At 53.2% G+C, this 27858-nt stretch overlaps 5 protein-coding genes across 20 annotated transcripts; 1 reads left to right on the top strand and 4 right to left on the bottom strand.

The window, feature by feature from the left end:
• Positions 1-1092: 1092 nt before the first annotated feature.
• On the bottom strand, positions 1093-4358 carry ftcdnl1 (formiminotransferase cyclodeaminase N-terminal like 1). Of its 7 annotated transcripts, none has more exons than XM_088383106.1 (7): positions 4192-4355; positions 3291-3376; positions 2413-2533; positions 2135-2230; positions 1897-2052; positions 1622-1798; positions 1093-1563 (listed from the first exon to the last, which is right to left on the bottom strand). In XM_088383106.1, exons 3-7 carry the CDS (start codon positions 2525-2527, stop codon positions 1115-1117), a joined length of 993 nt encoding a protein of 330 aa, XP_088239232.1. In that variant the 5' UTR covers positions 2528-2533; positions 3291-3376; positions 4192-4355; the 3' UTR covers positions 1093-1114. The 7 variants fall into 7 exon arrangements, with proteins under 7 accessions (XP_088239232.1, XP_088239234.1, XP_088239231.1 ...); XM_088383108.1 differs by having other exon boundaries at positions 3291-3365; positions 4192-4352; XM_088383105.1 differs by having other exon boundaries at positions 3291-3379; positions 4192-4352.
• c8h2orf69 (chromosome 8 C2orf69 homolog) lies at positions 3867-5868 on the top strand. Of its 2 annotated transcripts, XM_088383114.1 has the most exons (4): positions 3867-4143; positions 4208-4455; positions 4638-4876; positions 5190-5868. In XM_088383114.1, the coding sequence occupies exons 2-4, from the start codon at positions 4228-4230 to the stop codon at positions 5656-5658; spliced, it is 936 nt and encodes a 311-aa protein (XP_088239240.1). In that variant the 5' UTR covers positions 3867-4143; positions 4208-4227; the 3' UTR covers positions 5659-5868. The 2 variants fall into 2 exon arrangements, with proteins under 2 accessions (XP_088239240.1, XP_088239239.1); XM_088383113.1 differs by having other exon boundaries at positions 3868-4455.
• On the bottom strand, positions 5827-10967 carry stk17b (serine/threonine kinase 17b (apoptosis-inducing)). The gene is made up of 7 exons (XM_088383112.1): positions 10431-10967; positions 9235-9447; positions 9034-9172; positions 8782-8908; positions 8470-8518; positions 8197-8376; positions 5827-7679 (listed from the first exon to the last, which is right to left on the bottom strand). The coding sequence occupies exons 1-7, from the start codon at positions 10550-10552 to the stop codon at positions 7430-7432; spliced, it is 1080 nt and encodes a 359-aa protein (XP_088239238.1). The 5' UTR covers positions 10553-10967; the 3' UTR covers positions 5827-7429.
• A 1080-nt stretch (positions 10968-12047) lies between these two features.
• hecw2a (HECT, C2 and WW domain containing E3 ubiquitin protein ligase 2a) lies at positions 12048-23763 on the bottom strand. 5 transcript variants are annotated; one of them, XM_088383089.1, is made up of 30 exons: positions 23262-23763; positions 20778-21221; positions 19980-20087; positions 19816-19910; positions 19447-19743; positions 19212-19351; positions 19049-19149; positions 18140-18960; positions 17755-18037; positions 17582-17674; positions 17266-17416; positions 16865-16983; positions 16651-16775; positions 16401-16586; positions 16104-16238; positions 15908-16028; positions 15723-15819; positions 15572-15655; positions 15405-15490; positions 15206-15326; positions 15021-15134; positions 14801-14953; positions 14625-14723; positions 14216-14345; positions 13883-14029; positions 13688-13802; positions 13372-13457; positions 13143-13255; positions 12915-13015; positions 12048-12800 (listed from the first exon to the last, which is right to left on the bottom strand). In XM_088383089.1, the coding sequence occupies exons 2-30, from the start codon at positions 21157-21159 to the stop codon at positions 12751-12753; spliced, it is 4653 nt and encodes a 1550-aa protein (XP_088239215.1). In that variant the 5' UTR covers positions 21160-21221; positions 23262-23763; the 3' UTR covers positions 12048-12750. The 5 variants fall into 5 exon arrangements, with proteins under 5 accessions (XP_088239215.1, XP_088239217.1, XP_088239216.1 ...); XM_088383091.1 differs by having other exon boundaries at positions 12048-13015; positions 15908-16013; positions 19447-19616; positions 19677-19743; positions 23262-23760; XM_088383090.1 differs by having other exon boundaries at positions 12048-13015; positions 19447-19616; positions 19677-19743; positions 23262-23760.
• Positions 23764-24172: 409 nt separating this feature from the next.
• On the bottom strand, positions 24173-26294 carry faima (Fas apoptotic inhibitory molecule a). 5 transcript variants are annotated; one of them, XM_088383117.1, is made up of 5 exons: positions 26146-26294; positions 25542-25670; positions 25248-25476; positions 25096-25145; positions 24173-24994 (listed from the first exon to the last, which is right to left on the bottom strand). In XM_088383117.1, the coding sequence occupies exons 2-5, from the start codon at positions 25662-25664 to the stop codon at positions 24812-24814; spliced, it is 585 nt and encodes a 194-aa protein (XP_088239243.1). In that variant the 5' UTR covers positions 25665-25670; positions 26146-26294; the 3' UTR covers positions 24173-24811. The 5 variants fall into 5 exon arrangements, with proteins under 5 accessions (XP_088239243.1, XP_088239246.1, XP_088239245.1 ...); XM_088383120.1 differs by having other exon boundaries at positions 24173-24961; positions 26146-26293; XM_088383119.1 differs by having other exon boundaries at positions 26109-26260.
• Between the last annotated feature and the right edge of the window lie 1564 nt (positions 26295-27858).

The following is a 27858-nucleotide window of genomic DNA, read 5'->3' on the forward strand; positions in this document are numbered from 1 at the left end:
AAGGCATTGCAGACATTTGGGATATTAACAGAAGGATTTTTGGATTGGGGGGGAAAAGGGACAACTTGCTATTCAGATGTTGAACTTGAGTATTGCAAAAGATAGAAGACTAAAATAGTCTTTTCGAAACCCAAATGTGGTGGGGGCAGGGCGAGGTGGGGCAGGGATCTGCTTTTACAGCGCTACAACAGAGAGCTGCGTGTATTTATAGCAGGCTTGGCGGCGGAGGACGACGTGAGGAAATAAGCTCCTCTATTTTCTCGGCGAAGCCGTCACACATGCGTGCGTGCGCTCGCTCGCATCTCGGGTGATACGCTGCCAGGCTGCGTTAGATCAAATTGTGCGCACGCACGCACACCCAAAATGCACTTAAGTGTCTCTTTTAGGATGGAGAAGACTCGCTCCCGAGTGCGCTTGGTCACGCTGGTCTTGAGCCAAATTACAAGTCGGCTGAGCCAATATTGAGCGCGTGAACCGTTGAAAGATGCGCTCATATGAAGATGCATGCACGCATGCATGCATATGTGTGTGTGTGCGCCGTTGCAGGAGAATCCCTTTGGGCTTCTGCTTTGACCTAGATGGAGCCGTGATGCTCGGCAGCCTGACAGGCAGGCAGGCAGGCACGGCGTGTGCATATGCGCAGGATGCGCACGCTCCGCCTTCATATGCAGCCCATGCCAAAACGGAAAAGATGCAGCAAAAGAAGCAGAGATGCCAGAAGCTTAGCTGGAGGCCGGCCGGCCGGCCAATGAAAAGGGCCTCAAAGAGGGGCCCCGGTCAGCTTATGTAACTTGAAAAGAAAGGAAACCAACCATTCATGAGTGGTCAGTCAAAGCGACAGTGAACATAGCAGAACTCACCTAAAGGGAATCAGTTGATCTTCAGGGTGCTGGCACAATGGCACAAGTCGGCCGTTTTTGCTTGAAAGTCCAAGGCGGGAAGCCGGCCGGTATCTCCAACAAAACGGGAAACTGCTCATGGGGTGCTGTTCATCACTTAAGGAGGCGTCCTACTCACTGGCGCAATAAAGAAGCTGCCAAAATGAAGCATCACCGTTCATCTGCAAATCCGAGTCATTGAAAAAGAGAATACTTTGCTGAAGCCCAATTTATTTTCACATGCGAACACTTTGCCGCTCTTTCCAAAATTCAGCCATCCCTCGAGACAGAGCCGCCTCGGCTAAGGCCCGGCACTCGCTGGGGGTGAAGCCCGCCAAAACGGCGCCCCCGGTGGCGACCCCGTGCTCGTCCGCCAGCTCGGCCACCCTGGCGGCGATGAGAGACGCCGGAACGTGGCAGTACGGCTGACCCGCGATGCTGAAGGATGGCCAGGGCGCCGCGGCGCCCCTCTGACCCTGCGGAACCTCCGGCGGAAGCCCCGGCACGCTCTCCACGTTGCAGGCGATTTCCACGGCCCCCTCATGCGGCAAGGCCAGGACTTGGACCCCCGGAAGACCTCCCGGCGCCGATTCCCTGAGGGCGGCGGCGATGCCCCGGCCCACGCTCAGGTCTTGAGTGTCGATAGTCACGTTGCAGTTCATGACGTAAGGACTGGCCCCGATACCTGCCATAAAAAAAAAATGAGAACAATTTTGTTTTGGATCGAAGCGTCATGCCATTACCGGTGAGGCCAAAGCGTTTGTCCGGCACGGGCCCGACACCGTTGGAGTCCGCCGTCTTCCGGAACCAGCCCATCTCCTTCCTCCGCTGAGCCAGCCCCCGTTGAAGAGGGGCATCCGCCCACCCGAAGAGGAAGACGCTGGTGCCCGGCACTCGTCGGGTGAGGCCCGCGGCGATGGCTGAGCAAGTCCGGCAAAGAGCAGAGACAGACAGGAAGAAGCCCAACGTGAGCGCCCCGGACCTCCACAAAAGAACACGCGCCCAAACAGAAGCTGACCGCGAGATTCTCGAGCACAGTCGTCAGGTCCCACGTCCTCCCCCAAGGGGTAGATGGGTACCAGGTCCACGGCACCCAAACACGGGTGGACCCCCGAGTGGGCGCGCATGTCAAACAGCTGGCAGGCTTTCTCGCAGGCGGACAAGACGGCCTCCCCTTATGTAAGTACGCACAAAGAAGGCAGATATGTTTTTCTTCCTCGTCAATTAAGATGGCATCAAAGCGAGTCGGGACCTACCGATGGCTTCGATAGCAGCCACGATTGTGATGACGGAGCGGTTGTAGTCACGGTCGTTGAAAATGTTCAGCACCGCGGTCGTCTCTCTGCCAACACCTGAAAACAAGATCTGCTCAAAACGGCCGATTCAAAACGAAATGTCCGACTCACGAGTCCATTTGGAGAGTTGTGTTCAGGAGTCAGGACAAGAAAAACAGCAGATTCCTTTTTAGCAGTCGCCTAACAACCTTGCAAAAATTGGAGAGAATCAGCTCCACGTGATTAGAAATCAGATTTGCCTTGAGAGTCGTACAAGGCGGCCTTGGCCACGCTTTCCACCAGGTCCGCCCTGCGAGCTTCCGACACGTTGAGCAGACACGTCACCAGGCGTCTTCCCAATGCAGTGGTCGACATCTTTCTCTGCAAGAATAAATCGTTGGAATTAGGGTAAGCAACATGCTAAGCTTGTGAAAAAACAGAGTGCTCTGAGAAAAGGGCACAGAATGTCAACTTCGGAATGGTCCAGCCTGGGCTTGAAGCCACAACCTCCAAACTGGGAGGCAAGTGCGGTAACCGAGTCATCCACCGAGCAGTATTCGATAAAAACAAGGTATTCAAACTCATCTCAAAAAGTCGCTTAACAACGGGGTAACATCCATACTATCGCCTATCTTGTATTTGGGAAGACGCAATAATGGTTTGTTTTCTTCTTACAAAAGGGCAAATAGTGCATCATAGACACTTTGTCTTTTTAGGAAAGTGCAACATTTCATTTCCAAGTTTGTGCGCTTTTCACTTGTGTAGCCGTAAAGTAATGGTTTACTTTTTCATTTGGTGTGTGTGTGTGTATTTGGTGGGTTCCTCTGTTTATTTCGGCTGTATCGCTCAAGCATCTATTGGAACTTTACGAGCAAGTTAGCTTTAGCGGTTAGCACGACTTCTCTCGAGCCCACAAGCCACTCGAGCTATTTTCAGACACTAGTTTTTGTAATAAATGCAGTTTAAATTTGCTTTCCGCCAAGGTGTATCGGTGGCCGACTATGTAAGCCTCCGGAGTCACACTTCCTGTTCCATGCCTATTATGTTCCGTGTTGAAACTCGCAGCGAATGTCTGAGCAAGGTGTGAGAATCAAAACAAACTTTTCAACAGGTTCATAATCAAATGTTTTATACGCACCGAGTGGTCAAGAATCACTGGCTGCTTATCATCGCCGGTGGCAGTGCAGAGTACAGAGATTGGCCAAAGTCCAACCTGTCACAATACTACTGTGAAATGTTCAATAAAAAAAAAAATAATGAAAACATTTGATGAACTCATTTTATGTTTACAATCGATCTGAATATTAAATGTAACCATCCCTAAGTTTCGGAGAGAGCAGCGCATTGGAATGCGTTTAACGAGGCGACCGGACGTCGTCTCACAGCGAAGACGGAAGTAACCATAAGTGAACCATCTTGGTTTATGGTCGCTTCTGATTCGTGTACTGTCGCCAATTGTCTTGTTACCTCGCGACAGTCACGTCTTGAATATGTTGAATATGATTTTCCCTTCCCTTCATCAGTTCCTGCGTATTCAGAGCACTGCATTTGAACGTGCCGGATTAAATGCATTTTGTTCGACTCTTGTTTGGTCGTCTTCGAGAGAAAAGAGAAGTAAGCGACGATCGTTGGTTGTGAACTATCTTGGCCTACATGGACATTTGCGCAGGCTCTGTGGTGTCAAAAGTGCCACGCACGCGCAGTAGCAGTTGACGACGTGTTGAATTTCAAGCATGTTTCGGAACATGACACGGTGCTGCCGTGGATTTAATAAACAGCGCCTCTCTGTGGGCACATCACAAAAACAAGCAGAAGAACGCAAATTGGACGATTTTTCAGGCGGCGGGGGAGGCGCGCGCGCGCGCTCGCGCCCTGATATAATAGCGAGAGCGGAAACGTCACGCAATAGCTCCTATGCCAGAGGGAATGTCTTTTACAGCCATCTCGGAGCTAAATGTGCTGCTAGTTGCACCGAGGCGGCTCCTGCACATGTGAGCGCCTATCTAAATGCTTGTCTTGCGTCCGATTGAAGGATTGACCTGATTATAGTGACAGCTGCAGCCCAAACCGCGCCGATGACAACCACGGTGGCGCCGTCTTCTTCTCCGGCGTCGAGCAGCCGCCCGGTTGGACTCTCCAAAGGTCCGGACGCGCCGAGGCTCCACAAGCTACTGGCCGTGCCCGGGTGCAAAGGAAACATGCTCAACGATCTGCTCCTCCTCCGGCCTGGAGACGGACACGGGTCGCAGGCAGATGAGAGCAGCATTAGCAGGCACGTGGTGTTTTTCCACGGGGATATTCAGGTGAGCACAGGTAGAAAATGAACAGTGCGGTGTGCGTGCGCTCTACTGCATTGGATGATCGAGGGGGTCACTAACATATTCCATTCAAAGTTAGTCAAAGGAGAAAACGTGTCCATCACAGTGAAAACCATATGAGCAAATTGCATCCAAGTGTGCGCTGCGCTGGTGTGGTCTTGTTGCAGAACTTCCAGGAGGAGATGTCCTCGCAGCCGGAGTGCGCCCAGTGGCTGGCGTGGAGCCTGGAGCAGGTGGGCGTCGCGCTGGGCCGCCGCTTCCCCGGCCACCACGTGTGGGTGGTGCGCGCCTCCCGCATGCACCTGCACAAGTTCAGCAGCTACCGCAACTTTGTGGAGAGCAACTTGTTCGGCGCCCCGCAACACGGCCCGTACTCGCCCGACGGCGGAGCGCTGCGCCAACTCAGGTAGGGGAAACTTCTTTCCTTTGCACGGCCCGGGTAGAAATCATGGCTTAGCATTACAGCTAAATGCTAGTTCACCATGTTTGCTCCACTACTTGACACAAGTCTGCAGACCTTTGAGTCCAACTGGGCTTACACGCCATCAACATTTCGCATGATCACGACCACTATGTCATTTATAGATCAGGCACATCATTTGAAAACATATGCCACAATAGTTTGAATAAACTCACCCTAAAGCGATGCGAACAAAGAAGTGGAGTGTCTGGAGCAGTTGAATCTTCAAGCTGACGAACCTGGACTGTGGTGGTCGCAGGTCTCTGCTGGTCCACGGGATGGAGCGAGCCGGCCTGCCAAACACCATCCGGCCTCCGGGCGGCGCCAGCGGCAAATTCTCCCTGACCTTGGTGGGCTTCAGCAAAGGCTGCGTGGTCCTCAACCAGGTGGTCCACGAGCTGGCCGGCGCCCTGGCGGACCCGGGTCTGTCGGACTTTGCCGGAAGCCTTTCGGACATGTTCTGGCTGGACGGCGGCCACCCGGGGGGAAGCGAGACCTGGGTGACGGACAGGAGGCTGCTGGGCCAGCTGGCGGCCAGCGGCGTCGGGCTCCACGCCCACGTGACGCCCTACGAAGTCCGGGACCCCGCGCGGGCCTGGGTGGGCCGGGAGCACGCGGCTTTCGTGAAGACCCTGGAGGAGTTCGGGGCACGTCTGTGCCATAAAATCCATTTTGCCGACGAGCCGCCGTCCATTGAAAACCATTTTGGGGTCATTCGGGAATTCTGAGCCCCCCTTTAAGAGCTTTTCACAAGCAACAGAGAATTGAACTTGCAGTCACGGTCAACCTAGGCCGGCTGTCGTCGCCATTGAATGTAGCAAAGCCAATCATTCCATTTGAATGCCCTATTCCGATGTGTCTCAATGACCCGTCAGCATTGAAATGATGTCAAGAAATGAAAATCTGCATAAAACCTCCGTTTTTATTCATTTTGCTCATTGCTGGCTTAAAATGAGTTTTTTTTAATCGTTGCGCTGAATACAGGAGGGAAGTTTAATTTCATGGTTCGACATTTCCCCTGCAAAAAATGGCAATTCGTTTTTTTACGGGTCTTCAAAGCAAAGGTCAAGTGTATGGGAGGGAGGGAGGGAGGAGCAAGGGGTCGCCGCATCATTTCCATCAGCTTTAGTGAGCCGAAATGTGCACTAGCTTGATCACAAAACCTGAGTTGGACGCAATCGACTTGCCCCTGGGTTCAATTGGAACCATTCCAAAAGAAACAAACATCTGCGGCCAAATGTGCGCGTGAGGTATCAGACAAAACAGCAGACCATTGTCATGACTGTCACCTGGATGACTGACATCAAGAGAAAAACGCAAGTTGGAGTGAGCGAGCGAGCGCAAGGCTATTGTTTCAATACAACCTGAAGAGGCCGCTCGGGGCTCCGATTCAATTCATTCCATGGGCAGGCTGCTCACAAATCATCTTTCCCCACCCAAATGAATCTAAATGTCAATCATCCGTTCCGGTGCCTCCCCCAATTTATTTTTTAAATAAAAAAAAAGCACTTTTTTTTTTTTTTTTTACAAAGAGGTCAGTTTGCATGAAGCTAGAAAGAGCTTTCTGGAAGGCAAAGTAGTTAAATGAAGGACAAAACTTGTTTCGTTGGAGCGTACAATTGAAAATCAAACAGCTGGAAGCCTCTTTGTCGAAGAAGCCAGCGAGCCAGCGTGGAATGTTTGCTTGCTGAGCCGGCACTCAAGCTTCAGCACGCGAGTAAAAAAAATGTCAAAAGATGGCTTGTATAGCAAAAACTCATATCTCAAGGCACTGTTGTACATACTTGCGTCACCTATACCACCCCAAAAAAAAGCAGCCTCATTCTGAGCTGAACGTTAACAGAAGGCGACGAGCGCTTGGACGCATGCCGTTGATGTCACATGGAGTGTTGGTCCATCTCAATTGCCTTCATTTGCCATCCACATAGCCAAAACATATTAGTGACATGAAAAAAGTAAAATAACGTTGAGTTCCAGCGCATAAATAAAATCAGTAAGGATGACGTTAGGAATATGAAAAGTGAGCAGTGATTTTTTTTTTTTTTTTTTGTCTTTTCTGTTTATACGCAAAGAAGAGCCTTCATTTTAAAAACATGCGTGAATGCATAAAGCGCCGCGTCGATGAGGAAGTTAAGTGCCGGTCGGCGGCGGGCTTCCCTTTTCCGCAGGACGACAAAAGCGGAACCGGTTTGGCCGCCGACGTGTCGTCACCTGAGAATCGGATTAACACTGAAAAGGGAAAAAGGCCGTTCAAAGATTCGGGTTTCCAAAATGTACAAAAAGTGGCCATCAAGTGTGGGAATGTGCTTTTTGCATCAGTCCGGTGCAGTCCTTTGGCAAAACAGGCGAGAAGCGCAGAACGTGCCGCGGCCAAAAGTCCACCGGCGACAAGAGGGCGGGCCGCTTTAACTCGGCGGCCAAGGAGTGAGATGATTATCTTTGGCTTGTGTTAATCAACAAATGGAAATACGTCACCCGGCGGCGCTCTTAAAAGCCGTTTCACACGTCACCGTCTCCGAGAAGCGTCTCCTCGTCCAAGCGGACGCGTTTGGCGTGGAAGTGCAGCGGTGCCGCCGCTGACTCCAGGAAGTTCTCCTTGTCTTCGGGGTCCTCGGGCGGAGGCGCCGCCCACTTTCCACCGCAGCTCCGCTCGCGGGCGCCGCGGGCGGACGCCGCCTCGGGGCCGGCCGACGGCGGCGGCTGCCACAACCAAGGGTGGCCGATGCATTCGGCCGCGCTGGGACGGTCCCTGTCGGCGACAAATACTCGTTAGTGCGGTGCGGTGCGGCTCGCGCGAGGAAAACGAATGCAATCGGCGCGGCAAACAAAGCCGGCCGGTTGAAGAATTGACAAAGCAAACCGCCGGCAGGAAAAAAACAATAAGCAGCAGTTGCGCTTTTGCGGTTACGCTAAGAAGAGAAAAGCATTGAGATTGGCCAAGCCGGCCGGCCGGCTCCAGACTTGAAGCCAGCCACGGGGGATTTGAAGTGGTTCCTTCAAGCAGTTTGGACAACAGCTTGAAAAAAAAACGCAAGAGGAAAGAAAGAGGCAGGCTTGACGGGAAAGTGGCTATGATGAGGGGAGGCGGCCTAATTGCTACTTCCAAACGTGTTTGTTTGTTTATGGAGCGTGCAAGGAGCTGTTGGCAGGTGCCCTCCTCCTTAAAAAGAAGGCGCATTGCTCCAAAATGAAACGAGGGCAGACGACGTCCGCTCTTTTGCTCTTTTCTATTGCGGGCTCGTTCGCCGGCTGGCCGGGCTACTCACTCGGGCGCTTTGACCAGCAGCTTTCGGATGAAGTCCACGGCCAGCTCGGAAACCCTGGAGAAGGCCTCCAGGCTGTAGTCCACGTTGACCTGGGACACGTTCAGGTACGTCTCCTGCTTGTCGTCGCCGGCGAACGGCGACTCGCCCGTCACCAGCATGTAGGCGATGACGCCCACGCTCCTGAGGCAAACGGCGGGCGGGCTCAGCAAACAAAGCCACTCGCTGCCTGCCGCCTTTCAAAATCGCCGCTCGCTGGCTCGCTCGCTCACTCACCAAAGATCCGTGGAGGTCGTGATGGGCTCGTAATTGAGGACTTCCGGTGCTGAGTGAAGAAAAGCGGAAAGAAAGCCATTTAAGGTGGACGACTTACTTCCTGCTCGAGACGTTTTTCACGCGCGCGCGAGGCTGCCCGCTTCAAAGAAAAAAAAGGGCTGACTCATTCACTTGAGTCATTTCAACTGGAGTGGAGTGGAGTGGGTGCGTTCAATTGTTGACTTTTTTTCATGTCGGAAGGAGGTTTCGCAACAGAGCCAGCCAGCGCTTTCTTCCGCAAAAATGTGACTTTTTTTTTTTTTCCTGGCTTACCCACATACTCAGGTGTGCCGAGAATCTCTCGCAGCTCGCCGACCGCGCCCAACCTGCGCGCCAGGCCAAAGTCGACAATTTTGATGTCCCCGGGTGGGGAAAGGCTGGTCAGGAGGATATTCTGAGGCTGAGACACACAGCAAAGAGTCAATGCGGAGGCAAAGGTGCAGCAGAGGCCCGGCCCGGCGCGTCCCGGCCCGTCCCGACCCGTCCCGTCCCGACCCGTCCCGTCCCGTCATGTCCGTCGCCCACCTTGAGGTCCAAGTGCACCAGGTTGCTCTGGTGAAGGTGCTGAACGCCCTCCAGCGTCTGCCTGATCAGACGGGTGATCTGGGCCTCGGGCAGCAGCTCGTCACACACGCAGTGGTCGAAGATTTCGCCGCCCGCCGCGCTGGAAAAGGCCACAGCGTCAAAGTGTCCGTTTTCGGCAGCCGCTTTGCCGTCGGGACTCACTATTCCAGCACCAGGACGATGTCGTGGTCCGTTTCGTAAGCGGCGTGCAGGTTGACCACCCTGGGGTTGCTGCGGGCCGTCTCCAGGACGGCCATCTCGTGGACCACCTCGGCCCGGCAGTCGCGGCCCCGCCTCCTTTTGCGCAGGAACTTGGCGGCAAACACCTTGCCCGTGGCTTTCTCCACGCAGCGCTTGACCACAGCAAACTTGCCCCTTGGATAAAGCGGACACCGTTAAGGTTCGGCTTGCGGCCATCCGGCAAGCTCGCCAAAAGTGCGAGTCGAAGAATAGGTCAAAAGGTGACACTAAAAGTATGTCAACGAGATCAGGGGACGTTCCCATCAAAGTGTCAGACTGCAGGAATAACACAAGTCCAAACCGCTAGAACAGGTTGGACAAAGTTCATGTTTACCACTCACGAACAAGAGCAGAGTGGAAAAGTGACCTCGATTTGCACCAGGGCAACATGAAACCAACCGCCTTCCACTGTCTGTCTGTCTTTCTGTCTGTCGTGTGGAGCCAAAGCAAATAGTCACGTAAACACTCCACCAAATCTGGCCTTTCATCATTTGATGGGCCTAAAATAGCAAGTGGTGCTCAAACTGCGGTCCCGGTCACCTGGAGGGGCTGTGTCGCTCTGCAATTTCAGGAACAAAGGGCACACTATTGCAGGAGTGGAATATGACCTTTTGGAGAACAAAATGGGGTTTATTTTGAAAATGCTGCCACTTGCTGTTGGCTCAAAGTGACATCACAAGTTCTCAGACATTCTCCTGCTGAAAATGGCCAAGTTTCCTTTGCAGCGTAAAAGGCACACAACTCGAGAATGGCGTTGTGCTTTCAAAATGCACGTTTTGAAATCATCTCATGAAACTTTATCCTGGTAGAATTCCATGTTGCACGGATCAATTCATGACTTTTGATTCTGGCAACTGCGCTTCGGTTTCAAAAGCGATCGTGCTGACTGAATGGACTTTGACACCGACTTGATCTCGAATTGTTTCGTATGCCATTATTTGTTGGACCTTGCCCTCCCATCTCATGGTTTCTCACCCCCCTTGCCCGGGCATCAGGGGATGTGGATGTTAACATCTGTCACCCTTGAGAAGCCCCTTTCCGCGGCGAGAGAAGAAACAAATTGGACTTGCCTATCCTATCATATCTAGTTAGTGTGTTTGGGAAGTGCTCCGACTCACCTCCCCAGCTCGCCGGTGACTTCGAACACGGCATCCAGAGGCTCCGCGCTGATCGGTGTGTGACTTTCGGCCAGCAGTCCGGCAGCCAGTCCGCTGCGGCTGTCCAGCCGCCTCCGAGACATCGTCGCCTAGATCAGCACCAGTCGGGTCGCCGCGATGCCAAACACGGTGGGGGGCTGTGAAGAGGACTCTCGAAAAGGGCGAAGCGAAGCGAACGAAGCTAAGACCGCCCGCCGCCGGCTACTTCCATGCTAGCCCGGTTAGCTTCCGCGGTCAGGTCAGCTCAGCTCGACGCTCGATTTCGTCAACTTAACCGAGGAGGAGGAGCTCGACTACAAAAAAGACGATCTACGACATGTCCCTCCATTGATTAGCGCGTCAAAAGTCGAGCACTTCATTCTAGTTTGTGGAAGACTTTCCGCTTCTTTGCTCTTTTCGCCTGTTTCTTTTTTAACGACCTTCTTGTTTGACACTTCTCGACGCGTCACCGCTCCGCTCCGCTCGGCTCGGCTCGGCACGGCACATGCGCACTGCTCATTTGCGGGCTTTGGTTTGAAACAGAAAAGAGTTGAAAAGGAGATTGTTTGCTGAATGTGACTGCAATATGTCTGGAAAAAAGTAACTTTTAGTTTACGCATTTCCAAAAATGTAAAAAAAGAAAACTGGTTTAATTCCAAAACAAAATAATCACTTTTTCAGTTTTTGATTGCCTGTCAAAATGGACAGAACAATACATTTAGAATCAACAGTGCCTTTTTATATACAGTAATCTTAATATTCGATGGATTTAGAGTTTTATACGTGAGAACCATTCACGTTGTGTAAAAACCACTGTAGGATTTAAACCCGTCTGTGTTTTTTGGGTCAAGTCATCGAGTCTCACTGCCGTGCCTTTCCCAATGACGCAAAAATGTTTAGCAACTTCTCTTCTGTTTACCTGTCAATGACATAAGGTTCGAATTTGGCAGCAATTGAGCAACGTCTAGAAGATAAGGTTTTTCAAGGACTCCTGGAAAGAACCATATGGACTCGAAAATGGTGACTTGAAGCAAAAGAGCCCAGACGTTTTCAGTCAGAGCTCCCTGCTCATAATAGACACCAAATTTCCAAATTGGCAAACTCAGCTTAATTGGATTGAATGCGGCCCACAAACTCAAAGGAGTCATTGGAAGCAGGCCCACTTGTGGAGCCCCTTTGGTCCATTCAGTGCAAAATATATATTTGTACACACAACAGGACAGATATGCTGTACATTTACAGATATGTACAAATAAGAGACAAACACGATGACTGCACACATGGTCCACATACGTACATGTGTTGCTTTTTTTTTTTCTTCTTCTTCTTCTCAAAACAGCCCTATCGGTTCATGGCCGTCTGACTGGCCATGAGCCGCAACCATGGAGATAGGCGGGCCACGCGCGGAAAGTGACGTTTAGTGGTAACATGCCAGACGAGACACATTCAAACTACATTGCACGTTGCCAGAGCTCATTCAAAGTGACTTTTGCGGAAGAGCAGCGGAGCACCCCATCCTTATTACTCTCGAGCCTCGCTCGGGTCAAGCGCGAGGGCCTCACCGCAGTGATTTCCACGATGGAAAAAAAACAACAACAATTCATCCTTCATCTTGGTTTTTTCCTGATAACAATATCGTCATGCAGAAAAAGCTAGTAAGGACAGTCAATGTCTTGCAAGAGCCGAGCATGCGATATCAAGCGAGAACACGCCGCCGCCGCCGCCGCAGATCTTGCGGCCCCCGGCGCGGCTCACGGAGCCCACCGAGAAGCGCTCACATGCACGGGAGGATTCAAAAGTCTTGCCGCCGCCGTCCGTGTTAGTTAGCCAGCTAGCTACTCCGTCCTCGGCCACACTCAAGTTTCCCTTCGCATGCATCCCCATAGAAAAAGAAGGAAGATTTTGGTTGGCGACGGTAGCAAAGGGCTTTTCGCCGCGGACGCAACAGTCTGTTTGTTCCATGGCATGCTGTCGAGGCAAAAGTAGCGAGCGGCGTCGCACGAGTCTTAGGTCGGTGGCTTGAGGAAACGCTTTGGTCCTCCGAGCGCTAGCGGCTGTCAACGGCACAGTGCTAGCAGACGGGGATAGACAGGGACGCTCACAAAATGTTGATTGGGTCTCAAAGCAAATGCGTGGTTGTCAGCGTGTCACCTTTGCCACGGAGCACAAAGGCCCGCCCCGAACATTGTCATTCGTCCATGCTGTGAAAGAGGAGCGATGCGCAAAATGGCTCTGGAGAGGCGTCGTGGTCGTTGGCTGCCGTGAAGGTGTCAATCCAACACATACACCGGGGCGGCTGGCATCATCGTGCCGCTTTGGAAAAGCACTTTGTGGGGTTCTTCTCTCTCTCTGCTGGGAGGGGGTGGTGGTGTCACTGTGTGTGTGTGTGTGTGTGTGTGTGTGTGTGTGTGTGTGTGTGTGCGTGCGTGCGTGTGAGTGTGTGTTAGGGTTAGGGTCACTCCAAACCAAAGGTGCTGGTCTCCTCCACGGCCGTCACCAGCTTCTCGTAGAGCATGGAGAAGGACGGGTAGGGCGGCAGGTCCAGCCGATTGAAGCAAGTGTGCGCTCTGGAGGACACACAGGTAGATGGACTTGGCATGTTTGGGTGACATTTCAGACACAAGTGACAGATGGCTCAAAGGTCGGCCCACCTGTCCAGCAAGCAAAATGGCTGACTTGATGGTGTGCTCCTACCTGGGTAAGGAGGTGATCTTCCCCCACTTCTCCACACAGAACCGGCGGGGTCCGTTACTTCCGCGTAGCGAGGCGAAGCCCTCATAAGGAATGCTGGACGTGCCCGTCACAAACTACATTGGAAAGAGGACACGGGAGAGAAACCGGTGAAGACGTTCCACCGCCGTTCTTCTTGTTTTGTCGGAGGCAGTACAGGCTTTTGGCCAGCGGGTGGCAGCATGTGCCTCACCTGCAGTAGGCGCAGCCTCTGCTCATTGTTGAACCTCTCCACAGCTGCCCAGAACCAGCGGATCACTATGTGGTTGTCATGGTAACCTGCCAGAGGAGAGGACGGGGGGGGGGGGGCATGGCAGAGCATGAGTCAGAGCAATAACAAATAAGGAGATTCCGATGCCTTCATCTTTTGAAGGCTCTGCGGGCCGTGCCGACGCAGGACGGCGACGAGACAGAGCCACATTATGAAATTTGGACGTTAGTTCCTCGCAGTTTCTCCACGATGATTGTTTTGGCTATTATTGAAATTGCTTCTACGGAAGCGAGCTGACCTCCTCTGTACTCGGTGTTGTTCCTCCAGTCCGCCAGGTCGATCTCGGCCGTGCCGGCGATGACCAGCTCCAGCTCCCTGGCGTCAAACACCGACACCAGTCGCACGTCCACCACCTGAATATGGCAAAGGGGGCACAGGGTTGGAATTTGGATGCGGTGGCTTTTGAAGGCAGCGGCGGCGGCGGCGGCGGCACCTCGTAGAAGCCTCGCACCAGGCTCTCGGTCTGCTGAGCCACGCCCCTCTCGATGCGCCACTTGACCATGCGCTCGATGTACTCCTTCTTGTTCTTCTCCGACACGGGGATGCCGGCCCCGCCGGGCTTCAGCTCTCGCTCGGTGATCTGCAACGTCACACGAGTCACACCGACCCGCTTTTAGGGAAGGTACAAATATTTACTACATTTTTTTTTTAACCTGGGCAACGTTTTATCCTTCACCACGTTTTTACAGTGGTTTGTTTTGACCGTTTTATTTTTAGCTATGCAAATGACTCAAAGTAGTTTTACATCCATTTTCAAAGCACGTACCTGCCCAAAGACCTCCTCGTTGACAGTGAACGTGAGATCCAGCATGTCCTCGATGTCGTTGTCCTTCATCCACTGCAAGCTCTGGTGGAACTCCTCGTCCAGGAACTCCAGGTCACTCAGATCGCACGGTCTGCACAAGTAAAAAAAGAAAAACCTCGTAAAACATCCCAGAGGTTGTGCGCTTTGAAATACAAATCATGCGCGGCTTGCAATCAGGCAAATGCGGACAAACAAGGTTGGCCAGATCCAAACGAAACGAGCACCGATGCCGTAGGTTCAAATGGGATTGCGGTAAACGGACGACCGCCGCCGCCGTCAAAAGAAAACTCGCGTGAAGCTAAGCGGCCCTGCAAAAGTCGCACGGGGTTTAAAACGTGCGCCTGCCCGCCCGCTCGCTCGCACGACTTACATGCGTAGCAGCCCCTTGTAGAATGGACGAGTGAAGAAGGCGTCCAGCAGATACTGATGGACCAGGGCCAGGCCCAGAATGCGCCCGCTGAAACGAAACCTTAAGACACGCAAACGCACGTGTCTTCACTTCCACCGGCCGCAATGAGCGCCACTTGCAAAACGGCGGCGCCAAACCATTCGTGGTGATTGTCCACAAAGGCCGACATGGGGCTGATTTGGACCGTGTACGTGTCGTTGGCCGAGTATTCAAACAGGCCGTAGTAAGGGTTGAAAAGCTCTCTGGACACCAGGAAGAAGAACTCTCTGGAGGGGCCGCTGTAGTCCAGCCTGCGCAAAAACAAAACGGTGACCACCGTCGGCCGCGGCTTTCGACGGTCCGTTGATTTGCGCTCACCCGTCCTCGCCCACGAAGCTGACGTAGAGTTTACTCCTCTGCAGGTCTTTGCGGGAGTAACACATGATTTGGTTGAAGGCGTCCTCCAGGAGGTGGTCCCGCCGTATGATGAGCCTGGGTGACAAATTGTATCGTTCAGAAAACCAATGAAGGCAACGGATGAATGGTGTTTCACTTGCACATACTTGACTTTGCCGGGGCCCTGCCCGTATCCCTTGGTCTCCAGTTTCCGATAGAAGTTCCTCAGCTTGGCCTCAAAATCTCGCTTGTAGGGCGCGGGAGCGCGCGCGTTGGCCCGTTGGGTGCCTGACGGAGAAAAAGGAGGCAAAGGTCCGGGAGAGGGAAAGGCGGCAGGGCGAAAAGTCCAGCCACGCGTCTTCTCACCCGGGGAACTCTGAGGAGACGAGGACAGGCTGTAATTTGGGTGGAGCAAAGGCGGCACGTAGGACATCACCTCCTCTTCAAATAAACTGCCGACAGAGGGGGGGAAAAAAAAAACACATCCCATTTGCAACGTGCACGCGTTCATGTGGGTGCGAGCAAGCACCAACCTGAGCAGCATGACCAGGTCGGCGTCCCCGGACAGACGCGCCAGCCCGACGGCGCCCTCGCTGCGGATGAACTGCACCTTTTCCCTGCGAGCCACACAAGCGCGTGCCATTGGCTGACGGCGAGGACTGAGCGCCAGGCGGCGGAACCTACTTGAGGGAGCTGTTCCTGGCAAGCTCCGGTTGTCTTTCCTGCAGCACCTCAAAGACGTTGGGCTGCCTCAGGAAGGCCACGATCTTGTCGTTGTACGCTGGAGGACGGCAACGAGAAAGACACGTCACGGCAAAGGCGCTCGGCGGCGGCCCGGCGTTGGCGCTCTTCCTCGGCGGCCCACGCACCGACGGGCACCGGCTCGTGGTACTGGCCGGAGCGACTGGACCCGCCGAAGGTGTTGGAAGGTCGCGGCGCGGCGGACGGGTTGCTTTGCCGGGAGTCGTCGCCCACCTGCGGCAAAAGGAGCTGCTGAAGGTTCAGCTCGCATCCGGGTTCTGACGCATTGTGGGAATGCGCCGACACGACTCCGGGATAACTCACCTCGCCGGCGCTGTGGCTGCGTTGGCGGCTCAGGTGCTGGCGGTGGGCAAGCAGCCCGGTGGAGCGAGAGCTCTGGAGAGGAAGCCGCGGGTCGATGAAGGTTGTGGAGCGACAGTTGTGATCCACAAAGAAGGGCTGACGGGGTGAAAGGCAAACTCGTTTAGGGGTACCAAAAGTTTGGCAAGAGCGAGCGGCCCAGCCTGGCCCGGCCCGGCCCGGCCTGGCCCGGCCCGGCCCGTCCAACCAAACGAATTGGAAGACACATCCACGCATGCATCCAGCCAGGCAGTCAGCCACCTTGCCGGTGTGGTCGTGCTTCATTTCCCATCCGCGGGGAAGCTCCAGCTGCTTGTTGGAGAACATGTTGAGGAAGGTGACCAGGTCTCGGTTGTGCTGGTAGCGCTCAAAGTAGTGAGCGTCTCGCCGCACCTTGCTGATCATGTGCTTCAGGCAGGTGTTGCTCGTAAACATGCGGTAGGCACTCTGAACGAGAGACAAACACGGCCTTAGAAAGCTTTCAAGACCCCCAAAGACGGTGGACACTGACGGGGTTAGAATGCAGCACAGTAAAGAAGTCGGGACTGCACAGGAACTTGGCGCTGGGCGACTGGAGCAGCAACGACAGACGGGAACGACTGCTGGAGTGACCCACCAGACTGTCTCGTCTGTATTCTAGGAGAAAGAAAGAAAGAAAGAAAGAGAAAAAAGTCTTACACGACGACGCCGATTGTTTGTCTGGTCATGGGCGTGTTCAAACGGACCGGAAATGGAGTGAGGAATGAGCTCAGCTTCTGGTTCTGGTTCTGGTTCCGGGAGCAGCTCAGCAGGGCTTTCCTCTGGTCTATCGCTGTTGGTTATGGTTCTTCGAATGCTCTGGTATCTAAAAATACAACCAGCAATGGCAAGTCGGAGCTATTCGTTTGCATTTTGGGGAAAACAAAAAAAACGACAGCTTGAAATTCCAAGAAGAAACCTAGAGGTCAAGGTGAAAAAAGGTGACAACATCACAGTCCCCTGACGTCAACAAAAAGACATTTACAGTACATTTTGGGCCTGAGGAGAAAGAGTGCCAACACAGCAAACTATATCAATGACGGACGGGGGGGGGGGGGGGGGGGGGGGGGGGGAGAAGAAAAAGCCAACAACATTTTCTCCCAAATACCTGCGGTTGAGTTGCTCCATCTGCTGAATGGAGTTGGAGCGGGTCAGACCCTGCGGCGCGGGGGGTCCGGTGGGCCTCTGCCACGTTGTGGTCCTGTTCACGTGGTCCACAAAAAAAATCCTGCCGTGACTGTCGATCCGGGCCTCCCAGTCTGAGAGGACACGAGCAAAAGTTGCTGAAACATCCACAACGACAACATCCGAAGAGGAGGCTGGAAATGGAAATCGAGACCGGAAGCCGACAGAGCATTTGAGCGGCCCCCGACGATACGCCAAACAAACCAATGATGGAAATGCTCAAGTACATCAAGACGTACTCGGCGGCAGAGGCTCGTCCACTCGCTGGTAACGGTGAATATCGTGCCGTACGGACGGAAGCGACCGCACCGGATGGCCGTTGACGGGCGTTCCTGCGTAGGGACAAACGCAGCCGCTCCACAAACGCAGGATTTGCAGATTGACAAAATGTTCGGGGACCTGCTGGCCATACCTTCCTCTCCGTCTGTTTTGGCGCTAACTTGCTCAGACTTGGCAGAGCCCGTCTCGTCGTGCGGCTTGGACTGGTCGCCGTCCGCCTCTTGGGCCACGCCGCCCGCTGCCTGCGGACTCATCTTTCTCTCGCCTATCTCCTCGGATGCCCGAGCTGAAGCTGCAGCTTCTCCTTGGGCCTCGGGACAATCTTCATGGTGGACAGGCGGCGGCTGCGGCGGGGGGGTGGCGTCCATCCCACCTCCCCCTGGATCGATGGCTGCATCGGCCCCTTTCTCTGCTTCCTACGAGCAGAATGATCAGAAAAGGAAGCACCATCTGCAGCAACTACTCGAGTATATTCACAAAGTCCATCGAGTCGAGCTCGCCACTGGGTTGAAACTCACCACAGCTGTGGTCAAGGTGACCGGACAACTATCTGACGACGACGCCACCGTCTGCCGGGCTGTGGCCATGGAGCACGTGTCCACCTCGGAAGAAGGCTCCTCGCTGGGTCCCCCTCCCACCTCCAGGGCCTCCCCGTCCTCCGGCAAAGCTTGGCGGCAGGTGCTCTCTGCGAACGGCGCTTCCTCCGCCTCGGAGAATACCTCCGCCTCCAGAAGGTCATCTTGTTCCGCCTCGGGGACGGGCCGGGCCGCCTCCGGAGCGCCGGCACGCTCCGGTTCGTCGTCTCCGGACGGCTCGAGGACCGGTCGCAGCTCAGGAGACGGCACGTCTTCATCCGGACCGCTGGTATCCGGAGGATCCCCGTTAAGTAGCAGCGGGGACGACATGGGAGGCAGTTCTCCGAAAGCGGAGCGGTCGTCATCCTCGTCCGAGTCGATGTGCAACATGGCGCTGAGCCGCGTGTGCGTGGGGAAGCTGGAGCGCAATTTTGGCGAGGCTGCGCCCAAGGGCCTTTCGCCGGGCCCCTTGGGGGCCTCGATAGCATCCAGACCCTCGCTGAAAGACCTCTGGAGCAACTCGCCGTGGCCCTCCAAAAACCTGGCCCCGCCGGCTCGGACGAGCAGCAGCTCCTTTTCCGGGTAGGCCGCCGCCGCCGCCGCCGCCTCGGCTTCCCAGATACCTCGAGGACTCTGCGATCCGATGGGGGAGCTTCCTACCGAAAGCACTCCCGGAAGGTGATGAGGCAGGTCCTCGTCGTCCGAAGGCGTCCCCGGAGCTCCGTTGAAGGTGGAAAGGCCAATGATGGAATCCGGAGAGGCACCTGGGCAAACGGAGACTCTTAATATCAGCATGGTGAATCTTTTGGGGGGGGGGCGATTGATTGTTTTATTATTCATCTCGGTCCTTACCGTCAGGTCCGGTGGACGTGAGTTCAACCTTAAACTGCAGCTGTCCGCTGACGTGCTCGGTGGGCAGACGGCGGCACAGGGGAAACGTGACGGGCTGGACTCTGCAAGACACGCCCGCCATTCATCTTTAGAGCATGCTCCCATTTGGCGGCTGAGCACCTACCCGGGTATTTTCTCAATGAGCCGCTGCACGGGGATGGTCAGCTGACCCAGGAAGCGCTTGATGATGGGCCGACTTTTAGCAAACTTGTCCTTCACCTCAATGTACAGGATGTCTGTCATCAGGGCGACAAATGTATATTTCTGCAAAGAGACGCCCGCATCGGGCTCGGGTTAGATCACTTTTAGGAGAAGAGAAAAAAAAGGGGTTCGGCCTTCTGGCTGGTGCCCTGACCTACCTCTCCGTGCCAAGTGGGGTTGACGGTGTTGGCGATGATGGCCGAGCGACGTTCCTGCCCGTGGTGGCTGAAGACGGGAAAGACGCTCCTCTTGCCCGGGTGGATGGACATCTTGAGGTACGGATCGGGATGGAAGAACATGCCTTTCTTCAGGCCGCTGGCACGCAGATCTGCGGGCCGACAGCGAGCGCTTTCATTTGCACTTTGGCTTAGGGAGGAAACCGACCCACCTGTCAAGGTGAAGCTTATCAATTTCCGAGGATGCTCCACGCCCACCTGCTCGGCCAGACCCTCCACCTAAACGAGCGAAGAACGGTCCAAATCACGGATGGCTATCTTAGTTATTTGGCCTCTCCCCCTGTCACAAACCAGGACGGCCGTATTCTTCACAGTGATGCAGGGGGTGGTTGCTCTCAGAGCTCCGCTCACTCCGTGGTAGTACTTGAAGCAGATCCTGGTCTCCGCTGTGAGAAGAGCAAAAAGAATCGATGCTGCCAGTAGAGCGTCTCGGTTGGTGCGGCTCAGGTACTCACGTTCCATGAAGTAGGGCCCGGCCTCCAGCCTCCAAACGATCTGCCCCTTCTGGGTACCGTTCACCCCTCGGTTCTTACAATCCCACACGTTTGACGGACTGGTCTCATCTGCGAAGACCAGAACGCAATCTGAGACCAATTGCTCCCTCGCGTGAAGGCATTCCAGGAACAGAAAAAAAAAAAAAAGAAAAGCCTCACTCTTGCCGTTTGCAACAGCAATCTTTGTATTTTTTTTTTGCAAAGAGTCGAACTCGCTGACATAGTTAACGCTCGGATCAATGACCAAGCAAAGGCGTCATCCGATCAATGTCTGCTTGGTCGACGGTCGGCTGTGAAGACCTCGGCGTCAATGATGAAGTCCTCCGTCGATATCGAGTGACCCGATGGCACCGGATGGCACCGGATGGCGCCGGATGGCTCCGGACGGCACCGGACGGCACCCGACGGCACCCGACGGCAGACGGCTCGCTGACAGCTTTTCACGTGGTTACAGGCTGAAAGTCTGAAATTGCTTGCTTAGATCCCATCCAGCGAGAGGAAGGAAAGGACTTTGCCTCTGCGTAGCGATACTTTTGGAGGAGAGCGCGGCCGGGGTCTCCATGACAAATGTGCCTGTTGGACACTATTACTCGAGTATTACTTTTCAGCCCAGTCAGAGAGATTGATAGCCTTGTTCAGCACTCACTCCTTCTTCCCTGTAAGCACAATTCTCAATAGCAACTAGGCTAGCCCGGTTAGCATCGCGGACAGAATTGCCTTCCAAATCGAATCCAGTCCCCAACCAAATCCCGGCCTTACCGATATGGTAGAGTCCGATCCAGTCGGTGGCGTCCACTTCCTCCTTGATGTCCCAGGATATGACCAGGGTCTGGCCCCGGTTCAGCGTAAAGTCCAGGGTGGACGCGGTCAGCGAGGACCTGGTCTGCGAGCTCACCAGGTCGGTGTCGCTGTTGGCGCGGGGGAGGCCGACGGGCCCGCTCACCACGGACACGGCGTCCAGCGAGGCCCCGCCCCTCTCCGCCAGGCTGCGGAGGTTCTCCGGGCTGAGGGTGTGCCGAAGGTTGGGGCTGCGCCGCCGCGGGGCCGAGAGGTGCTCGCGGCCCCCCACCGCCAAATTGGGCACGGCGTTGTGCGTGCGGGTCCTGGCCGGGAGGACGGCCGTGGCGAGGGACGGGCGCATCTTGACTTTTATTCACCATCCATGGCGTTGACTCAAAGCCGGCCGGGCTCTTCACTCAGTACCTGGAGACGGGCAAGGACCGGAGAAGCCGAGAAAGTAGTTTGAGCAATTGGACTGACTTTCCACACAAGCAATTCAAACCTTGACCTTGAGAACTTTTGCAGTGTAAATAGCAGGCAGGAGAGAGCAGAGCAGAGCAGAGGCAAGCAAAAGAAAAAGCAGAGCATTTCCTATTTGGGCCACAAGTCAAATGATTGCAATGGTCCATCTTGTCCGAAATCAAACGTGAGCAACACACACAAAGTCACCACTAAGTCACTCAATCGGCGCCGCTCGTGCGTTTAATCTCCGTTCGGCGGCGGATTACCCATTGATTCGGGGAAATGACAGGAGGCTCGGATTGATATGACAATCTAAAAATAGCGCTGTTGAGAACACGGGTCGGCCAGACACCTGGAGAGAGTCGAAATCCCAGCGAGTGAGCGAGCGAGCGAGCGAGCGATGAAGCTGCGGCGGGCGGCAAAACTCTAAACCGGTCTCAATTGGAATGTTTCCAAATCAACTCGCCCGGAGCGTATTTTGTAACATTTGGAAAAGCCTTGAGGTGCTTTTGCAGGCCAAAGTGCGGTTGTGCTCTATTGATTGCCACTTAATGAATTGCACCACTGTGCCGCCTTCCTTGGTGGAGACGAGGGAGAGAGGGAGGGAGGGAGGGAGGGAGGGAGGGAGGGATCCCTAGCTGCCGTCCGTGCTGGAGGTGACTGCAGCACTTTGTTGCATGACACGACGGGCACCTTGGGGAGTGCACACGCACGCACGCACGCACGCAGCCAGGGCATTGAACCCTGGCCATCCGCGGAAGCAAGAAGAGCACATTTGGATGAGCTTTGCTCCAGCGCAGTCGCCCCTCAAGGGTTCCCGCTGTGAGTCTGCGATGACGACGGCGACTCGATGTCAGCGTCTGCTTTGGCTGGCTAGCTGGCGTGAGAGACGTTAGTTTGATTTTGGTTTTGTTTGTTTTTGCTTTGTTTGCTGGAGACGACCCAAAGGTCAAGTGGGTTAGGGTTGACACTTGACACCCGACTTTTGTCAGTCGAACTCTCTCTCCAGTTGTAATCGTGTCACGTGGAAGCTCGAAGCAAGGCTTGAAACCAGCACCACGTTGAGTTGGAACACGACTTTGAACAGCTCAATTTGAAATGGAACAGGCCTTTTTGACCTGGCAGATTTAAGAGCGTACTTGTCGAATTTGTTCTGGGAACAAGCTCGCAACTCAAATGAAGTAAAAACAAAGAAGCTTCATCTGATTTCTGTGAAAATTCCCATTTGAAATATTGCAGGCTGTTAGCTCCAGTTGACAAAAGTTGCATTTGGTGTTAGCTTTTTGTGTTTTCTTCACACGTCATAAACATTGTTGAAATTGTGCTCAGCTTGTTAGGGCTGTTATTTATGTTGCATTCTATTTCGGTAGGGTAAAGGAAAATGGCTGTGACTGAAATGTCGTCATCTGCTCACCGCCTAACAATTTAGCGATTGTTTGAGAATTGCGCCAAATGAACAGCAAAGTCGTGCACCGACCCAGTCACTGACTGCATGGTGCGGCCCACTCCAGATCCAATTGGAGGGAGGGAATGTGGCCCCTGATCTCAACTGGGCCTCACGGTTCCAATATGATTTGGCGCGAGGGGGAGCGTAGGATTCCCTGACAAGTCATCCACAGGTTGGCTACCCCTTCCATCTTTGTTTACCTGCCACGCACGCACGCACGCACGCACGCACGCACGCACGCACACCACATTATTTATCATGACTACGGCACTCAGGCAGGCAAGACACTGAAGCAAGGTATGCGTTGGGCGTTCGTTCAAATGGGTATTACGCAACAACTCGACCCCCCCCCCCCCCAACTTGAATCCTTCTCCATCCATGTGCGCCTTGCATGCATTGCATGCAATATGCATACATGCATGCGATGCATGGCTATTGGACTGCTATGGGAATTCCCTACGTCATTTTCCACGCTCAATTAGAATCTTGCCAAGGGACGCATGCATGCAAACATCGACGACACGACACGACTGCATGGGAGCCATCGCGCTTACCTTTGACGCAGAGGCAAAATCAGCACCGAAGAGGAGGAAGATGCGCTGGCGGGCGGTCGGGCTGGCTGGCTGGCGGTCGGGCTGGCTGGCTGGCTGGCTGGCTCTTCTTCCCCACTTGCAGCTCGTTATCCCCGCAGTCCAAATGAGGCGAGACGGGCGGGGTGCAGCCGCGGCGGCGGCGGCTCTGGGCCCCTCCCACACCCACGCGCACATCCACCAGCGGCCGGGGGTAGTCACGTAGAGCGGGATGGATGGATGGGTGGATGGATGGATGACTGGATGGATAACTGGATGGTGGTCCCGGACAAGCAGCCTTCCCAAGCCAAAAACGAAAATATCCAAAATAAATCTCGGGATGACGTAGTGTCCCTCTCTAGTTCTCTGTAGTTCTATTATAAGAATCCACGCATGGAATCATGACAGCAGCTTTTTTAGTATCCACATGACGTCTTCAGGGGTTCCTGTGCACCACTATTTGGAAAAAAAAAAAACAGGGGGGGGTAAACTCGTGCTTGCCGCAGAGCGTGAGGGAGTACGGTTGGCAACACAATGGCGCCCCCTGGCAGGCCCTTGGACGACATGCAATACGTTCATTTTCGTTATATCAAGCAGTTATTTCTCGACAGTGTCTTCTTTACGTTTTATGATTATTATTTCTAATACGTATATTTTTTAATTTGATGTAAAATTGTGGCTGGCAAAACGACAGCAAAGTGGCGCTCTCTATTGGCCAATCAAAAGTATTGAAACGGAAGGATTTGTTTCTGTTGTACGCTGAAGACCTTCATATTTCCGATCAAAAGAGAATAAGAGAGGAAAGTTCAGAAGGCCAGAAGCGAGGTCGTGCCAAGGGAGATCCAAACGGACAGACGTTACGGACGCTTTAGTCCGGAAAAAGTCAAACAAATAAATTGATGGTACAGTACTTCAGTTTTTATTGAGATAAATACTTATTGCAGTTGGCGTAACAAAATCAACTGCTACTCAGCTACTTGACGAGAAATGACTTACAAAGTCAAACTAACGCAGCTTCTGTTCACTTTAAAAGACCGCAACTCTGAAAGATACGATTCAAGTAACTCCACACGACTGCTGGGTGGGAATCTTTCACCGGCACCGTTAAAAACACAAAGATTCACGCTAACCTGTCCGCCGCCGTCCAATAGACGTGCTTCAAAGAAAAGTGGCGGGGTTCCCAAGCCACGTCACGGCTTCTGGAAACTTGGACACGTGACGGGAGCAGCCTATCAAATGGGATGCTGGCCAACAGTGGATTCTTTGGCCCAAAATCTTGACGCTACTCAATACGGAGAACACAATGCCTGTGGAAAATGCTGAAGAAAGAATGCTTGAAATGTTTGCAACGGGAAACTTTGAATCCATTGAGAAACACGGAATGAATAGAAAGGACAAAGAAAGAGAGAGTGATTGGTCTTGGCCTCTTCCGCATTCACACAATTAGGTTCATGTTTTCACAATGGAGTGCAATTGAGTTTTTCCAGTCTTTTGCAAAGGGATCCAAAGAGCGGGCCCATATTTGGGACGGAAGGTCACTCGGCGCATTCGGCTATCTCGGCCCCGTCCACCAGCAGCGTGTGAATGAGTCCGTCTCGGCGCTTTCCGCTGCTCACCGCCTTGACGCAGCAGTTGTGCTCGCCCAGGGTGAAGTGGGTTTCCGTGCCGTCGTCCACAAACTCGCCCTTGGAGTCGACACACACCGACTTTGGAATTTGCTTCAAACAATACGGAACTCTTTTTCTGTTCTGATTATTGACTCTGGACGTGACAAAGCAAACAAGCAAGCAAACAAACAAACAAACATAAATGCACTTACTGCAGTTTCAATCTTCTGTCCATTACACCAAACATCCATGGTGTCTTTCTCTGCAAGACAAGAAAGGGAAGCTGAAGTTTCGCCCATCACTTGATGAGAAGTCCTGCCAGTCGCGTGGCCACCCCAGACGCAGTGCACGAGGAGGAACTCACCCAAGACCACCCTGGAATCCATCCCGTCCAGGTTGAGCAGCCAGGTGCTGGTCACCTTGGACCTATTCTCCTGGTACTTCTTCAGGCTCTTGCCGTTGATGTCCAACGTGTACTCGTAGGCGAAGCCGCTGACTGCGTCGATGTTGATGGTGGCTTTGGTGTCCAGCTTGCCCACCGTGAACGTCTCCTTGCCCACCAGCTTGAACATCCACTCTCGCCTCAGCACCTCCTAGCAAAACAAAGGTCAAGGTACGATTTGAGCCCGCCCCCTTCTCATCGGTTGCTTGAATGTACCTTCCCGTCGACGTAGATGACCCTCTTGCCGGTGGTGGTGCCGTGCTCGAAGGCGATCCTATGGACTCCGTCGCTCAACGCCACGTCCCACACGGCAGCGAGGTCGCCGGACATGGCGGACATGACAACCTTGGCGAGGAAGTCACAGAGCCATCGAAAGAGATGAGTTGACACGTCTGGGCGCCCATCAATTAGAAATCGAGAGAAACGCGGTGAAGAGCAACGAGGTCAAAATGACTTTGAATGTCACTTGACGTTTCAGCGTCATCCCTTAAAAATAACAGCGAACGACCCTCGCGCAAGATCACACATTAGTCCCTAATTCTTTGATATGCGCATCAAATAAAAGTAACAGCTCGACTTGAGTAACGTTTAATAATCAATAGATGGGTTTTGATTGCTTTTGGCTTCGGGCAGCCCGTCAATTATATTTATTTTGAAAACAAAACCGGAAACACCGCTGCAAGAACAGTCGTAATCTCTGCCGTTAGCTTGTATCCGCCGCTAGCTCGCGTCATCGTACATACCCAGAAAATTCCCTTTTCGGGGTCATTTGATAAAACTTACTCTGCATTAATGTAGCCTTTTAACCATCACCAATTACCTTGACTGTCTTGCGGAATGGGGTGGAGCGTGTAATAGACGACTTTCGACAAAAAATGTGGGGCGAGCTTGAGCTGTATGTACGGTATCATGTAACCATAGCAACACGACATCCGCTTACGTGTATGCTTGGCCACGCCTTCTTAAAATCCAACGCGGCTTTTAAGCTTAAAAAAATAAATAAAATAAATCTCATTTTCGTCACCTAACCCAGATAAGTGTCTTGTTGTATCCGAACAATGTTGTTTTTTCACTTTACAGTACTGTTTATACTATATGTTAATGAGCGCTCTCATTTTTGTGTTGCATTTCCCGCTTCAGCCAGAGAGCGGCAGCAGTCAATAACTCTTAACGGCATTCCAAATTTTAGGAAGAGCTTCGTCTTTCCTGCAAGCAGAAACCATCAAACGTCGTTACGTGCGAATGTTGTTTGTCTGCAAGTAGGCTACCTATCCCCCAATTGACCATGCAGTTTAGGGTGTGTCCCGTTTCTCTGGCCAAAAGTCTTCTGGAATCGCCCCTCCGGGGAGGCTCACTCGCTCGCGGTGCTTTTATTTCACTGTGTGGGGCTCGTTTTCCATTGCTTCATTCAGAGGAAGACGCAATGGAGACGGACTCGTAGGCTTGCCTTACATCGGCTTTGACTTTCCCCTAAAACCCGATCCGCCGCTTTTATGCTCCCGAAGTTAGTCGCAATCACGGTCAACCGCGTTTGCCGACCGAGGAATTTTCCGGCCTCCCAGTTTAGGCCAAAATAACACGTGCAGAAAGCAGCCACGGAAATGTGCGGCGGTGCGTCCAAAACAGAGGAGGGCTTGTGGAGGAGAAAAGCCAATAGGTATCGGCGTTACGTTGACAAAGGCGCTCGCTCTCTAGACCCCGCCGCTTGTTGCCATTCCTGTCAAATAAGCCAACACAGCAGGCCTTTGTAAACACACACACACACACACACACACATATACAAAGATTTCATAATACAGGCATTTTGGCATGGAGGGAAAACAGCACACGGGTGTTATCCTCATAAAAGTTGCTCGCTCATCCAGATTGAGTCGCAATGTCATAGACTTGTTCCTCCGGTAACCTTTGCCATTTGACACGCTCTACTGTCTCTAAATAATAGCTCGTTAGCTTTACGAGCGGCAAAACAAAACAATCATGTGCCAAAATGAGATGCTGGAAAAGGATGTGAAAGAAAGTCCAGTTGTAATATATTTCACGCAGGATGCCCGTTTATTATCCAAAACAAGGACAAATGTTACATGTGCGCAATATAGGAGGAAGAGTCATGCAAAATGGCCGCCCCTCTTAGGTGGATAAAAACAGGTAAGTTTTGCCTGTTCAATTCATATTCCACACACAAAACCTAAATGAAAACGCTGCGTTTCGACGCGTTGGGCTGCGCAGAACATATCGCAAAGAACATTTTTGGGTTGCGTTACACAAACCCGAAGGATTTTTCTTGGCATACCACTAGAGGGCGTCTAGCGAGCTCCGATTTCGAGATGGCAGGCAGGCAGGCAGCATGGCAAAGGAAGCTAAAGCGCAAGAAGGGGAAATGGAAGCAACGATCATGCGTGTCCTGTCAACAGCTTGCTCAAACTGGAATCTTTTGCTGAGTCATGGGGCCCAGCGGGAACAAATAGCGAGACACTAATCACTGACACGCTGGAGGTGTGACAAGAACAACTTGTATTCACAAAGCGGCAAACAA

The sequence above is a fragment of the Syngnathus floridae genome, chromosome 8 (assembly GCF_059516105.1).
Source record: "Syngnathus floridae isolate MCC-2025c chromosome 8, RoL_Sflo_1.0, whole genome shotgun sequence".
Taxonomy (NCBI): Eukaryota; Metazoa; Chordata; class Actinopteri; order Syngnathiformes; family Syngnathidae; genus Syngnathus; species Syngnathus floridae.